This window comes from Nicotiana attenuata, unplaced genomic scaffold (assembly GCF_001879085.1).
Source record: "Nicotiana attenuata strain UT unplaced genomic scaffold, NIATTr2, whole genome shotgun sequence".
Classification (NCBI taxonomy): domain Eukaryota; kingdom Viridiplantae; phylum Streptophyta; class Magnoliopsida; order Solanales; family Solanaceae; genus Nicotiana; species Nicotiana attenuata.
In genome coordinates, this window is record NW_017671426.1 from 217112 (window position 1) to 230396 (window position 13285).

At 36.6% G+C, this 13285-nt stretch overlaps 2 protein-coding genes across 2 annotated transcripts in view; one reads left to right on the forward strand and one right to left on the reverse strand.

Annotated features, from left to right (window-relative positions):
- Positions 1 to 6526, forward strand: part of LOC109208227 (ubiquitin carboxyl-terminal hydrolase 18-like) — an 11115-nt gene extending 4589 nt beyond the window's left edge. Inside the window, exons 8-11 of the mRNA XM_019371294.1 lie at positions 1062 to 1146; positions 3400 to 3612; positions 4620 to 4681; positions 4797 to 6526. Coding sequence (XP_019226839.1) covers positions 1062 to 1146; positions 3400 to 3612; positions 4620 to 4681; positions 4797 to 5850 — 1414 coding nt within the window. The 3' untranslated portion in view covers positions 5851 to 6526. The remainder of the gene's footprint in view (positions 1 to 1061; positions 1147 to 3399; positions 3613 to 4619; positions 4682 to 4796) is intronic.
- A 321-nt stretch (positions 6527 to 6847) lies between these two features.
- LOC109208228 (peroxidase 16-like) lies at positions 6848 to 10196 on the reverse strand. Its single transcript, XM_019371295.1, has 4 exons — positions 9442 to 10196; positions 8683 to 8883; positions 7862 to 8027; positions 6848 to 7389 (listed from the first exon to the last, which is right to left on the reverse strand). Exons 1-4 carry the CDS (start codon positions 9652 to 9654, stop codon positions 6983 to 6985), a joined length of 987 nt encoding a protein of 328 aa, XP_019226840.1. The 5' UTR covers positions 9655 to 10196; the 3' UTR covers positions 6848 to 6982.
- Between the last annotated feature and the right edge of the window lie 3089 nt (positions 10197 to 13285).

Genomic DNA, 13285 nt, shown 5'->3' on the forward strand with positions numbered 1-13285 from the left:
CCCCCCCCCCACCCCCCCCCCCCCCGACCATTTTGAAGTGTATTTAATTCCTCCCTAAGCAAAAGTAAGTGTTAAAAAAAATTATAATATTTCTGTTATTAAAGTTATAATGTGTTTCTGTTATTTTTTTCCTTTTCATGTCTTTACTTCTTCTTTTACTTCACCTTTTCGGGGAGAACATGAATACCGACGAATAATTCCGGCAAATCTTCTTTCCTTTCTTCCGTTTATTTCCACTAATCTTCTAATCTTCTTCTCCTCTCTCTCTCTATCTGTCTCTCTTACAACTACCTCTTGGCACCTTCACTTCATCTTCCCCTCTGCAATTGTTTTAATGCCTGAAAGGTGGTGGAAAGAGAAAGATGGCAAAAAGTTTTGAATAAAAGAGATTTAAGTGGGAAATACATGTGTCAAATTCAGGTACGTGCGTGTATTTCACCACTTATTTCAGATCTGGATATAGCATTTCAGGGTGGAATTAATTCCACTTTAAAATTGTTCAGGGGGTAATAGGACCCCCTCAAAGAATAAGTGTGTAGTTGAAAATCAGACTACAGTTTGAGGGGGTCTATATGCCTTCTCCCAAAAAAAATATCTTCAAAATTTTGGTGGTCGTGGTAGTAACTTTTAATTTTGGTTTCAAATATAACAAAAAAAATTGTAATTAATTGAACTCAGCTCATGTTGACCGTAGTTGGTCATTCTTTTTGGGGTATTGAAATGTCTCATTGCAAAGTTTAGAGTTACTTGTGTCGTGCCAGTTTTCCCACTTGATTTCCCTTTTTTATTTGGGTGGTAGTGGAAATCACAATCCTTGACAGTATCTCTTTCTATGCAATTTTTTTTTTATTTGGATGAGACGCTCAAGTTTAGTCTGTGTCTAGGAGTTAATTAAAGCTCACTAGTTAAGTTGCAGTTGGTTAACGACCAATGCAAAAATAGTCTAACTGCTGGATACTTACCCGACCCCATTACCCCAACTAGTTTAGATTGAGGCACAGTTGATTTGATCGTCCTACCTAATCGTTAATAGTGGTCAACAACTATGGTTGTTCTTGCAGATGCAATGACTATGTCAAGGCATGGAAGCGTCTAATGGTCAGGAGGGCACCGAATATCTTAACAATTGCCTTGAAAAGGTTTCAGGTTGGTTTCATTTTTCTATTTGTTGTGCTTCAGCCATCTAGGGCAAAGTGCATTATAGACCCTTTAACTTGTGTAGCTCGAATGTTAGCCCTTAAACAAAAATTTATTTCAAACTTGTAAATGAATGATCCTTGCTCTTTTTCTAGGACCTATCCATCTTTAGTTAGTGGTCAATAACCTATATAATGAGGGGTCATGCTAGTCATGTATGAGCAAGTTAGCTAATACCAAATTTCTTTAAAAATTTAGAAGAAAGGTTCATGTCCAATTTTCACCTCTCCAGCAAATCATCCCCACATTAAGGTGATCCTCATCCTTTCTCTGCATGGAATTCTTTTGCCCAGATTCAAAGTATAGATGTTGATACTACAAAAAATGGACTTCTTTTAACTTATCACCAGGACAGATAACCCACAACATGGCTACTATGTAAAAGTACTTCAAAGGAGTTGAAACGTTAAAGGGAAGACATTCAATCCTTTAGGTGAAATATAGAAGGCAAAAAAAGAAATGAATGAATAGTAACAAAGCAGCAATCAGATTCTGAGTCAAAGAGTTGCCACAAGTTTAATGGCAATTGGCTGCATGCTAACTCTAAACTCCTTTTTTCTCCTTTGGCACCCTTCTTCTTCCATGGTTCCATTTTTCTAGTACAGCAATCAGACACTGCCAAATTTATAACATATGAAAAATGAAAAAAAAAAAAGAACCTTCCTCCGTCCGAAGAGAATGTAAGGGTAGGAGAATAATGGCCAAAATATCTAATTTTCAGTTTTAATCAAACTTTCAATTTCTCAATCTTCTTGAAGTCAAATTTACATAATTAGGAACTATAAAAAGTTTCATGAAGCGCAACTTCTTTTATAATTGTTAGTAATATTTAGAAAATATTTGGAATAGTCGTAAAAGAAAAAAATGGTTTGGTTCCCACGTAATGTGTCATTTAAATGAGACAAAGGGAGTACATATGCATAACTAGAGGATCTTTATGGTTTGTTTCATAAAGAAGCAAAGACAAATTAGAAGGAATGAACTCTAGAAATGAGGGAGAAAATGAGTTGTTGTAGCAGGAAGCGACAGAAATGTCTGCCCTTTTTTTCCTTTCGATAAGACTTCCCCTTAGGCAATAAGGTGGACAGGTTCTAATGAAAGAGCTGGTTTTACAGGTTTTCTGTAGTTTACTTAGATTTGTATCATGCACCAGTAATATGTTAAGGTGTAAATTGTTTAATTGTTTGTTCCTAATGATGGGCAGTGGGCACAATGGTCTTTTATTGTCAGTGTATATTGTCTGAATTTAGAAAGCGGGTCCTTACAAGCGAGACAAAATAGTTTAGTATTTTACCATATAACCATGGGATATTTGAGTGGATATTTCATGTTCAGGTTCTTTAGGATTGTCCTGCTGTTGAACAAACTGGAGCGCCACCTTAAGTGTGAAAAGAGACTGTCAATATGTATTCTGAAAATTTCAAAAATCAAAAACTTCTAGAAAAAAGAGACTGTCAATATATATTTCTCAAAATGAATATTTCAGCCATAGCTTTATGGATTCACGTCAACATTGAATTTAGGTTCTCAAGTCTACAGGAAAACACGGGTCTGATGGAAGTCCGCTGAAGCAAAGATGCTCGATCTAGGATGTACAGACTTCAGGTGTACCTTGAGCTGACAAATAAGATCTTACATGAACTCTAATCTCCCATAAATATTTTTCTTCAGGAGTGTTCAATGTCAATCTGAAGATTATCTTCGTTTTGATAGGATATGAGTTCACCATTTACCACCTAATATGAAATTAGTTTGTCAAACATAGGCTTTTCCGATAAGACATCAGTATACTTAAAGGAACATTGTTCAAGAAATGCTAGGTTCCTTATCCAAAAAAAATTCCTTAGAGAGAAATTGAAAGGCGTAATATTTAAAAAAGTTATCATGCATTATTGGATTTGCTCTTTTCTTCAGTTGGGTTCCATTCAGAGACAAGGATGCACCCTAGGTTGTAAAACAAAAGGATAATTTAATCCGTACGTGTTGCGTTTCTAATTGCTATTATATCTTTTCTAGAACTGCAAAACAGAATTTGCATTTCTTTATGGTATGGGTGAATTACAATAACTCAGGGAGTTTCCTTCTCTCTATTAACATTCCTCACCCACTTCCTCACCCCCAAGTTCCATTTTATTCCTGGATGCGATTCTGAGGGTTAATTTCTGCTACTTTTGTTTATTTGTGGTCATAATCTCTATGCAGAGTGGTAGGTTTGGTAAATTGAATAAGAGGGTGACTTTCCCTGAAACATTGGATCTCCATCGGTACGTGAGCGAAGCAGGAGACGGCAATAATATTTACAAGCTATATGCAGTTATTGTTCACGTGGATATGTTGAATGCATCATTTTTCGGCCATTACATATGTTATATCAAGGATTTCCGTGGAAGTTGGTACAGGATTGATGATTGTAAGGTAGAAACTTCTCTCTTGCTCTACCCTCTTGTTTGTTGTTGTATGCCATCCCAATGCACGAAATGTATTGGTTGGTTGCTGATGGCATGTCGCACTTTCATTTATGTTCTTCTGTGCTGATTATCCACAATGTAAACTCTGAAGCTTGGTAATTTATATGAGTTGCTATATCTCGGTGAATTGCTATATTGGGCCTGGCAAATGCTAGTTACCTTATAGATGTGTTTGACGATAAACTATATTAATGCTTCTGCTTGAAAATGCATGTTGGCTATAAGCTAGTTTTCTTCTCTCGTAGATTAGTTATATCTTATTTGTTGGCTCCTTGATTTGCCTTGATGTACCTGGGGTTGAATGGATGTGACATGCTTTGGGTGTTTCGTGCATGCACCAGAAGTTATTAAAGCTGCTCACTCATATCATACGCGCCCATTCCCAAGATCGTGTACCATAAGTAAAAACTGAAGCTTCAGAAAATATGCTTCTTTTGTTTTGTGCTTGTGGAGGTTTAAGGTGGTTTAATAGATGAATCTAATTTGAGAAATGTAATATTTCTATTATTTAGGTAAGAATCTACTCCATGAATGTGACATGTATACAAACTTGCCGGGGTATATAAGTATATCCCACAAAAAAAGTTTAAGAAACTCGTAAAATGGGCACCTTCTTTGCTGTGCCACCTTCTCTCAGATTTTCCTTGTCGTTGTCATGTAGAATGTGACACCAGTTTCTCTGTTAAGCTATGCAGATTTTGACACTCTTGGTTGTTTCTCAGTGTATGTTTGGGTCTGCAACAATGTCAAACTGGGAATATAGGTGCTGTGGGAGTTAGAGCACTTAAGCTTTATTAGTAAAAGTCATTACTTAATAAATAATCTACCTCAAGCAGCATGATCTCAGTACAATATCCCGCTTATAGATACTTCTTAGTTTATTTTTCCTTTTCACAATTTTTCCTTCATCACTTTAAAATGTTTGTGTGTGACTCATTGTAAAATTTTTGGTAGGTGGTTAGTGTTGATTTGGATGAAGTGCTTTCGCAGGGAGCATACATGCTCTTATATAGCAGGTAACCTTATTTTGACCATGATCTAATTGATCTGATCTGTACATGGATCTCTTCTATTTAACATGCTGCATTGCCTTTGGCAGCAACGATCTTGATTTGTATTTACTTTTGACAGGATCTACCCTCGACCAGCATCCTTATTTCCTCTTGAACTATTAAAGAAAGAGGACCAGGATACAGTTAAAGTGGAAGACAAGCCAGGTTCCACAGACCAACCTGTTGAATGTCTTAGTGCAACAGTGTCTCCGGCTACAGTAGTTGATTCTGTTTTACCGCCAGATGTTAATGGTTCAGAAGTTGAGATCATTGGGGCTAAAGTGGAGTTATCCTCCTTAACCAACCCTGAGGACAGAGCAGAGCATCAGGAGGTAGATTTTGGGGCAAGTTCTCATGTCCAGCAGGAGTTGCTGGATGTTAAACTATCTAGTGCAGCTACAGGAACTTCTTGCCTTGGAGTGGTATCCAATAGTTCCTTTGGTGCTAGTTCTTCGGCTGAAGTTGAGAATCAGAAACGTGAAACAAAGTCCCCTGTTTCTGACAGTAAAGATGATGCTAAACCATGCCAAAGAACCACCAATGACTGTCTATTGAGTTCTTTGTTTACCGAGGATTCTGTAGCGACAAATGGTGATGTGCTGGATGATGCTTCATCCTCTGCCTCAAGCTTAGGCGATATCTCCGACAATGTTAAGTTACAAACTTCCACTCAACTGCCAGACAAAACTAACCAGAACAAAGAATTTTCATCTCACGGAAGCCACCCTGTGGTTCTGAAATCAGGTGGAGGGAGTTCTTCTGGACCAAAGTTAAAGCCACTGTTTGCCCCTGGCTTCCTTGGGAAACGCCCTACGAACAGATGTACCAAGAAAGATGTCTCATGGGAAGTTTGCCAGAATAGCACCCTAAATGGTCTGACAAATGCCTGTGCCAAGCCTGAATTGTCTTGTGAAAACGACATTGATATGGATGACCAAGATACTAGTATGGAAGACAAATATTTTGAGTCTAGTAATGCTTCAGTTGGACAAGCTGCAATTTCTCTTAATGAGACTAAGATGGCCGCCTGTAAATCTGGGGAATCAAGTCACCTTGAGAATGGAGATTGTGCTGTCCCGATGGAATGTGATGGAGCACTGATGTCACCATTAGTGATGAAAAGTCATAGGTAGTGCAAGCAGTCAGCTGGTTTAGATAAGGAATCTCATGGATGAGCTGAACTAGAACCTCCAATTGTCAAGGAAGAAGTTTGGATAGCTTCTACAAGAACTTGGAGAAAAGATAACTAGTGTCTAAATTAGATATTATGAACGTTTCCCATTTAACAAATATTTAAGTTTTCAAGAGACCTAGCTCGTCACTGAGGAGGCAATGGGTAGCTTTTTATTTCGACATTGTTACAGAGCTTCTTCAGATGTTGACGATAAACTGGAAAATGTCATGGTCCAGGAACCAGATATCATTCAATCAGGGGCTGATATGAGGTACTAGTACTAATCTATGGATGTTTTGGCGATCCAACTACAATAGAGATAGAGTATAACCAAGTGGCATATTTTTAATTGACATTATTGTTACTCCCCTCGTCACTATAGAACGTACAGGGTATTTTTTTCCAGGATTTCAATATTTGAAGAAATCTTGGACAAACTTGTATCCTTTTTGGCTGGGTTCATCTAGCAAGAAGGAACTGTCCGCAATACATTTGTGGTGTGGATAGAAGTTCCATTAATTGGATGCTATTGCTGCCTAACCGCCTGTTGTAAATGCTAATTCTTTTGTTCTTATAGTTCTTGTAACACTGGGTGCTGTAGTTTAGAATGATAATTCTTGTTTACTTCTCATTTAGAATCGAAGTTTGGTGGAAGATTGAGGGGTGGGATGTGGTTAAGTGGTGGAAGCGGAGTATACAGCTAATTTAGAAGTTGTTCGTCCGGTCTACCATTTTCACAATTGTTTTAGGTTCCAAAATTAACCAAGATCACTCATGTAGTCAATTTTTTCTCAAAGATTGAGCAAACACTGTTTGATTGAATCATTTATATTAGGCCATTTGGTGATTGAATGTATCTTTCCGAATCATAGTAAAGTGCGTTTCCCTTTTTTCTGGGCGGGGATGGGGGATTGGAAGGGGTTCAAGCAGGTCCCGTGCTACCGGGGGCCAAGGGAAGCAGCAAGTCATTTTTTATGTACTCTGGATCTTCATGAACATGATTACGCCTTATTGTGTAATTTTTGGAATTTGAAATAAGTGCTGCAGAATGGTCCTATATGAATCTGTGATCTTCTCTATCTTCTGTTTACTTAGTTCACTACAGCACAATCTTTCCGAATTTCACCAAGATTTCCAGTTTTGACCCCAAACCTTCCAAGCTTTGTCATGGCAGCAATGAAGACCCTTTCAAAAGCTGTCCTGTTTGATGCAAAGATATTCACTATTCTCCTTGACCCCCTTTTAGTAAACAGTGTCTGGTCAGAAGTGAACAGCCCTTTCCCGCTCTGTAGGTTCTTGTAATATGTGTTATCGAACACATGAGGGGTATCTGGATCCATGGGGATTACTACTCCAGGAGGTGCATCTTGTGGGCACATTTCTTGGAGTTTCTTAGCATAGGGTGCATCAATTGTTGGATCAACCTTGTGTGTGCTGCTAAAGTTGTATATCCTGCTTGAGAACTGGTTGCAATGTGAAAATCCTAGTGTATGTGCTCCTGCAAAAAAAAAAAAAAAAAAATAACTTCACCTGTTGAGTGATTGTTGCTTGATAGACATTTTAGGCTATTTCATATCGAGATAGAAAGAAACAATTTGGTCGGCAGGTGCAGTGGGACGAGTTAACTTTCTTACGTTTTCATCCTAATTTGGTGAGCAAGACTACTGTGGAAAAAATTGGGTAAATGCTATTCTACATAAATCAAAATGTGATTCATTACATGTGCGCAACTGTGGTTCAAAATGAAGTGTGTACTGTAGCATCTCTTTTTTATTTTGACAGCTTCGAAACCCAATTCTTGTTTCAAATGGCCTTGTAAAAGTCATACTTTTCTTGTCACTTACAAAGAGCAATGTAAAGTATTTAAATTTATCTCCCTAAAAAGATTGATAATTTATATAGTATCTTATACGAGTGAAAAAGAAAAATATGGAGAAGAAAAAGAAAAGAAATTGGAAGTGGTAATATACCTGAGAGGGCAATCAAATGTCTGATAGTCAGACCACGAGAGGCAAACATTGGAAGGAGCTTCTCTAAGTCGGAGCTAGAGTGGGGTAGATTGTTTTGCACACTAGTTTGTGAAGACATTCTGCCGTCCCTCCTTCCTAATTCAACAGCATAGTTTGGTCCTCCTGCCTACACATTCAATACTTAAAACTATTACAAATTTTAAATCATTATCACCAAAACAAGTGACCCTACCAATAATTACACCGATAACAACAACAGTAATAACTCATAAAGAATCTAACAAAAGAATAATAAAAAATGTACGGACGGGTTTAAAAGTAGACATTAGTTTTCAAGCACTTCAGAGGGGCATGTGCACAGATAGTCATTCTCAGGGATGGTATTTAAATATTAGCCAGTACATATTTTGCCCTGAAATTTGAAACTAAAAATCTTAACTTCAGGATAATGCAGGACATTTTTGTCCTGAAAATTTAAACTCAAAATGAAATGCAAGACGCACTGACTAATTCATAAATAACAGCACTATAGAGTAGCTATCTGGTGTCATTTCTACTACTTGTGAGAGAGAGAGAGAGTGTTTGGATGCCACATCTAAAGATCCGTACAATATGTCTGTCTCATATCATGCACATGGTTTAAATTTGATCGAAGTTAAATTAACAATATGCATATCTGTCATACTGATTAACAACCGTAAATTTCTTCAAGGAAATAATTTGATAATCTAGTACGTAATAAGGTACTCAAACAATAAGAAGCAAATTAATTAAGCGATCAAATGAAACAAACATCAAGTACACAAGAAGTTAGTGCATACCAATGCAACGACATCTCTAGCGGCCATGGCCAAGATATCAGCACAAGAGACTTTGTTGTTACAAGCAGGGACATTATCGACTGCAGCTTTGGCTTTAATAACAGTGTCAAATCCATCTCCAGCAAGGGACAGATTTTCCGGATGATCCTTTTCTGCTGTGTTATTTCCTGACGACCTCAGTATGATGGAAGCATCACAACCCTACTCCATTAATTAATTCAATACACATTCAGTTAATTTTCCTTTGTATACATAAAACACACAAGACTGCATCACGACTACTAACATTGTACAAATAATTCTCCTCACATCCATTTTATATATACGATGATGATATTTAATTATCTAAGGAGTTAAATTAATTTGATTATATATTATTATTATATCAGCGGTAGTCAACCAATGATCATTGAAATATCAGTTTGATATAGAGAAAAATATCAGATCATAATTTGAATAGTTTAATAGAATTGATTTCTTGAATTAAAATGAAACGAATATCAAACATATCCATACATGTACATTGGAAACTTACAACGGATCGGAAGGGTGAGCCTTTTAGTAAAAAATTATTTTACACTATTATTAGTATATTTTAACCTATTTTAGTAGGTAACCTATCTTATTTTCTAGGTTATCAATCTCACTTTTACTGGCAGTTACATGTAGTAACCAACCTGATATATATGGTGTAAAATATTTTTTTACATTGTGGTAGAATTAATTCATAAACTACACCTACTCACAACAAAAGAATACCTGTATAAAGCAATCATGGAAGAAGAGTCTAAGTGTTGCTGCAGCTGTAACAATTGTCTGTTTAAACTTGTCTTCAACTGCTGATCGGACGATGGACTCCACATTTGGACATGAATTCCGATAAAAGTCCCGCTGGAGCTGAGCATTAACACCACAACTACTTGTTAAAATCACAGACACAATTAGAAGAATCAATAATTGGCTACTATGCATAATTGCCTACTATATTTTCTTTGGAAAGCTTTAGTGGGATTTTATAGTTAACTACACTTGACTCTTTCAAACGGAGATGTAAACTACTGATTAATATATTTTCTCAGAGCAATAACTATATATGTAGAAAAATTGTAGTGTAAGTACGTACACCATGTAACAAAAACAATAGAGATTCTCGTTGGAGAATACACCATATACACCAAAATTATATTAAACAGTAGAAACTACCTAGTATATTTTAATTATGAAACGTCAACTTAGGCCAATACAAGTCCCTTGGTTATACTTGTAAAAATGATCATATGACGAACTAAAAGAGCATTGTAATGTTTGGTCCTTAATTTTTCAATTTAGTACTCAATAATTTGTACTTTAGGATTAGATTAGGAGATTTTTAAAAGTAAAAATTATCTTAATTTCGTTTTTATTCCTACATTGCATACAAGTCTCTTTATTAAACTAAAAATAGTAAATATGATCTGGGGCTGCTAAAGAAACAAAAGAAGGAAATTAAGTATAAACATTCAATCCCTCCCCACCCCCTACACACACAACCCAAAAAAATAAAATAAAAAAATAAGAAAGACTTCCAAATGGCAAAAATAAATGTAGAATGTTGACTATAGCTCTTATCTAGTGACTAGGAATCTTGGGTGGTTGAGAAGGGTTTGAGGAACAACACACCAAAAGATAAGCACATGCACCACTACAATAAAGACATAAATGACAGCTTCTTTCATCTCATCTTTGTCTAAAACTTATTTGGCAAGTGATTTTGATATCATTTTTTGTTCACTTTTTAAATTTTAGATAAGATTGACAAGTAATAATTAGAAGAAATTCGTGTTAGAAAAAGACATAAGAAAGGGGATAATAATTTTCCTAACCACCACACCACATGCATGATTTTTTGTCCATTAGTTTCATGTACAACATCTTGTGCACACATATAATTTGTAGAAAACGTCTTTTATTTTATTTAAAAAAATCTTTGCTATGAGGAAGGTCGGGATAGAAGTAAAAGGAAGGAAATTATCGTAAAAATTGGGTGGGAAGGCCAGTTTTTTCTATTTTGTATCCAAAATTTAGCCGTCCTTTGAAATGTAATTGAAAAATAACCATTTTTAATGCGGAAATTGTAACGACCCGGCCAGTCGTTTTGTGTATTGTAGTCTCGTTCCCCTATTTATTGCTTCTTCTATACTCATTTGTATGTGACATACCGGGGTGGTTGGTTTGGTTTCGAGGATCTTTCGGAGTGAAATAGGACACTTAGTCCGAAGGTTGAAAGCTTAAGTAGAAAGAGTTGACCGGAATTTGACTTTTGTGTACGGCTCTAGAAAGGAATTTTGATGGTTCCAATAGTTTCGTATGGTGATTTTGAACTTGGGCGTATGTCCGGATATTGATTTGGAGGTCCGTAGGTCGTTTTGGCTTGAATTGGCGAAAGTTGGAAAGTTGAAGGTTTGGAAGATTGAGAGGTTTGACTGAGAGTTGACTTTATTGATATCGGATTTGAATTTTGGTTCTAGGAGTAGGAATAGGTCTGTTGTATCATTAAGGACTAGTGTACAAAATTTGAGGTCATTCGGAGTTGATTTGATATGGTTCGGCAACGGTTTTAGAAGTTGGAAGTTCATTATTTTTATTAGGCTTGAATTGGGGTGAGATTTGTGATTTCGATGTTGTTTAATATGATATGAGGGTTTGACTAAGTTCATATTGCGTTTTAGGACCTGTTGGTATGTTTGGATGGGGTCCCGAGGGCCTCGGGTGTGATTTGGATCAAGTTCGGCTTCATTTATTTGTATTAAGGAACTGCTAATCTGATATGTGGTATATCCTTCTTCGCGATCACGACATAGTGGTTGCGTTCGGGTAGTGTTATTCGGTGGCAGGTGATTTTGTTCTTCGCATTTGTGAAGAAGGTGACCCGTTCAGGAAGGTTTTGAGGGGCTGTCTGTCGTGATCGCGAGAGTGGAACCGCGTTTGCGTAGAAGAGATAGGCTGGCTTGGGCACCAGGCCTTAAGCCTTCACGTTCGCGGATAGGGGGACGCGTTCGCGTAGGCGTAGCACTATGGGGAATCGCGTTCGTGTAGAAGACTTTGGCAACTGAAGAACTTTGTTATTCGCGATCGTGAAGGACTTTACGCGATCGCGAAAGGAGAGCATCTGAGCAGAATGTTAAAAAGTCATTTCAAGGGTTAGAGCTATTATACATATTTTGAGTTGTAGAGTTTAATTTTGGTCGTTTTTGCAAGGGATTTTCACGACTTGGATCGAGGTAAGTATTTTTGACTCGGATTTGTTCATTTATCAGGATTTCATCCTTGTTTTTATCATTTATTTGGTGATTTAGAGAAGAAAAATTGGGGATTAATTTAGAAACTTTTTAAAAATGAAAAACATAGAGATTGAAGGTCGATTTGAGGTCGGAATTGGATGATTTGGTATGGTTGAACTCGTAATCGAATGGGTGTTAGAAATTTGTGAATTTTGTCGAGTTTCGAGGTGCGCGCTTGGGGTTGACATTTTAATTTTGATAAAGAGCGAAACTTTATTGTTTGAAGTTGTTTCCTACGGCATTATTTGTTGATATTGAGTTGTTTGTGACTAGATTCGAGTCGTTTGGAGAGCGGTACACGTGGGAAGGGCTTGTTGGAGTATTGACTTGCTCGTTTTGAAACAAGTAATATTTCTAAACTTGAAATTGAGGGTGATTATCCCTGAAAAATGTGTTATTTCTATTGGGTTGGTGTGACGGGCGTGTGGGCGTGCACCGTGAAAATCATAATCTGGGTTGATTTTTTGTACTGTGTTGCTATAAAGTCTTGTTTTATCTGTGTGATCCTTACTTGTTAGAGTAATTGAATTGTGATTCATGTTTAGGCTATGTGTATATTCAGTTTAGACCTTATGAGGTTATTTATGTTGTTTTGAGTTATCTGCGTTAACTGTAATTATATTTTCAATCACGGTTCTTCATTTTCTTATCATATCTCAATCTCTGTTCATCATTCACTGTTACATCACATGATATCATTGTTTGGGCTGAGTGGTACGAGATTAAGTCCTTGAGACTTGAGATTGATGACTGAGGTAGGCTTGAGAGTCGGGTTATGGGTGTTACTGTGGATCGGGCTGCAAGGTGCAGCATGCCATATTATTATTATTATTATTATTATTATTATTATTATTATTACTATTATTATTATTATTATTGTTGTTGTTGTTGTTGTTGTTGTTGTTATTATTATTATTATTATTATTATTATTATTATTATTATTATTATTATTATTATTATTATTATTATTATTATTATTATTTTGTGGATCAGGCTGCACGCCGCAGTAGGTTTTATAGGATTTGATTAGCGCGTGGGCAGAATCGACCTCTCCGAAGTATGACATACCAGCATGGAGCGCATGTACAATGTTATATACACGTGCTTTTGTGAGGGAATTGATGCCAGACACACGTACAGTGCTGAGTGATTGTGTGTGTGATGAGTGGACATTTGAGACATGCAGATTGAGTATTCTGAGAGTGTGAGTACTTGGAAAATATCACCGTTAAATCATACATTTGACATGCATATTATGCCATGTAGCCATAAAGATGTACCA

Bases quoted from the DNA above. Each gene is read 5' to 3' on its own strand.
- LOC109208228 (XM_019371295.1), bottom strand. From the start codon at position 9,654: ATGCATAGTAGCCAATTATTGATTCTTCTAATTGTGTCTGTGATTTTA. The intron at 8,884-9,441 runs GTATTCTTTTGT...TTAATGGAGTAG, and splicing joins TCCATGATTGCTTTATACAG to GGTTGTGATGCTTCCATCAT. The intron at 7,390-7,861 runs GTATATTACCAC...TTTTTTTTGCAG, and splicing joins ACATTTGATTGCCCTCTCAG to GAGCACATACACTAGGATTT.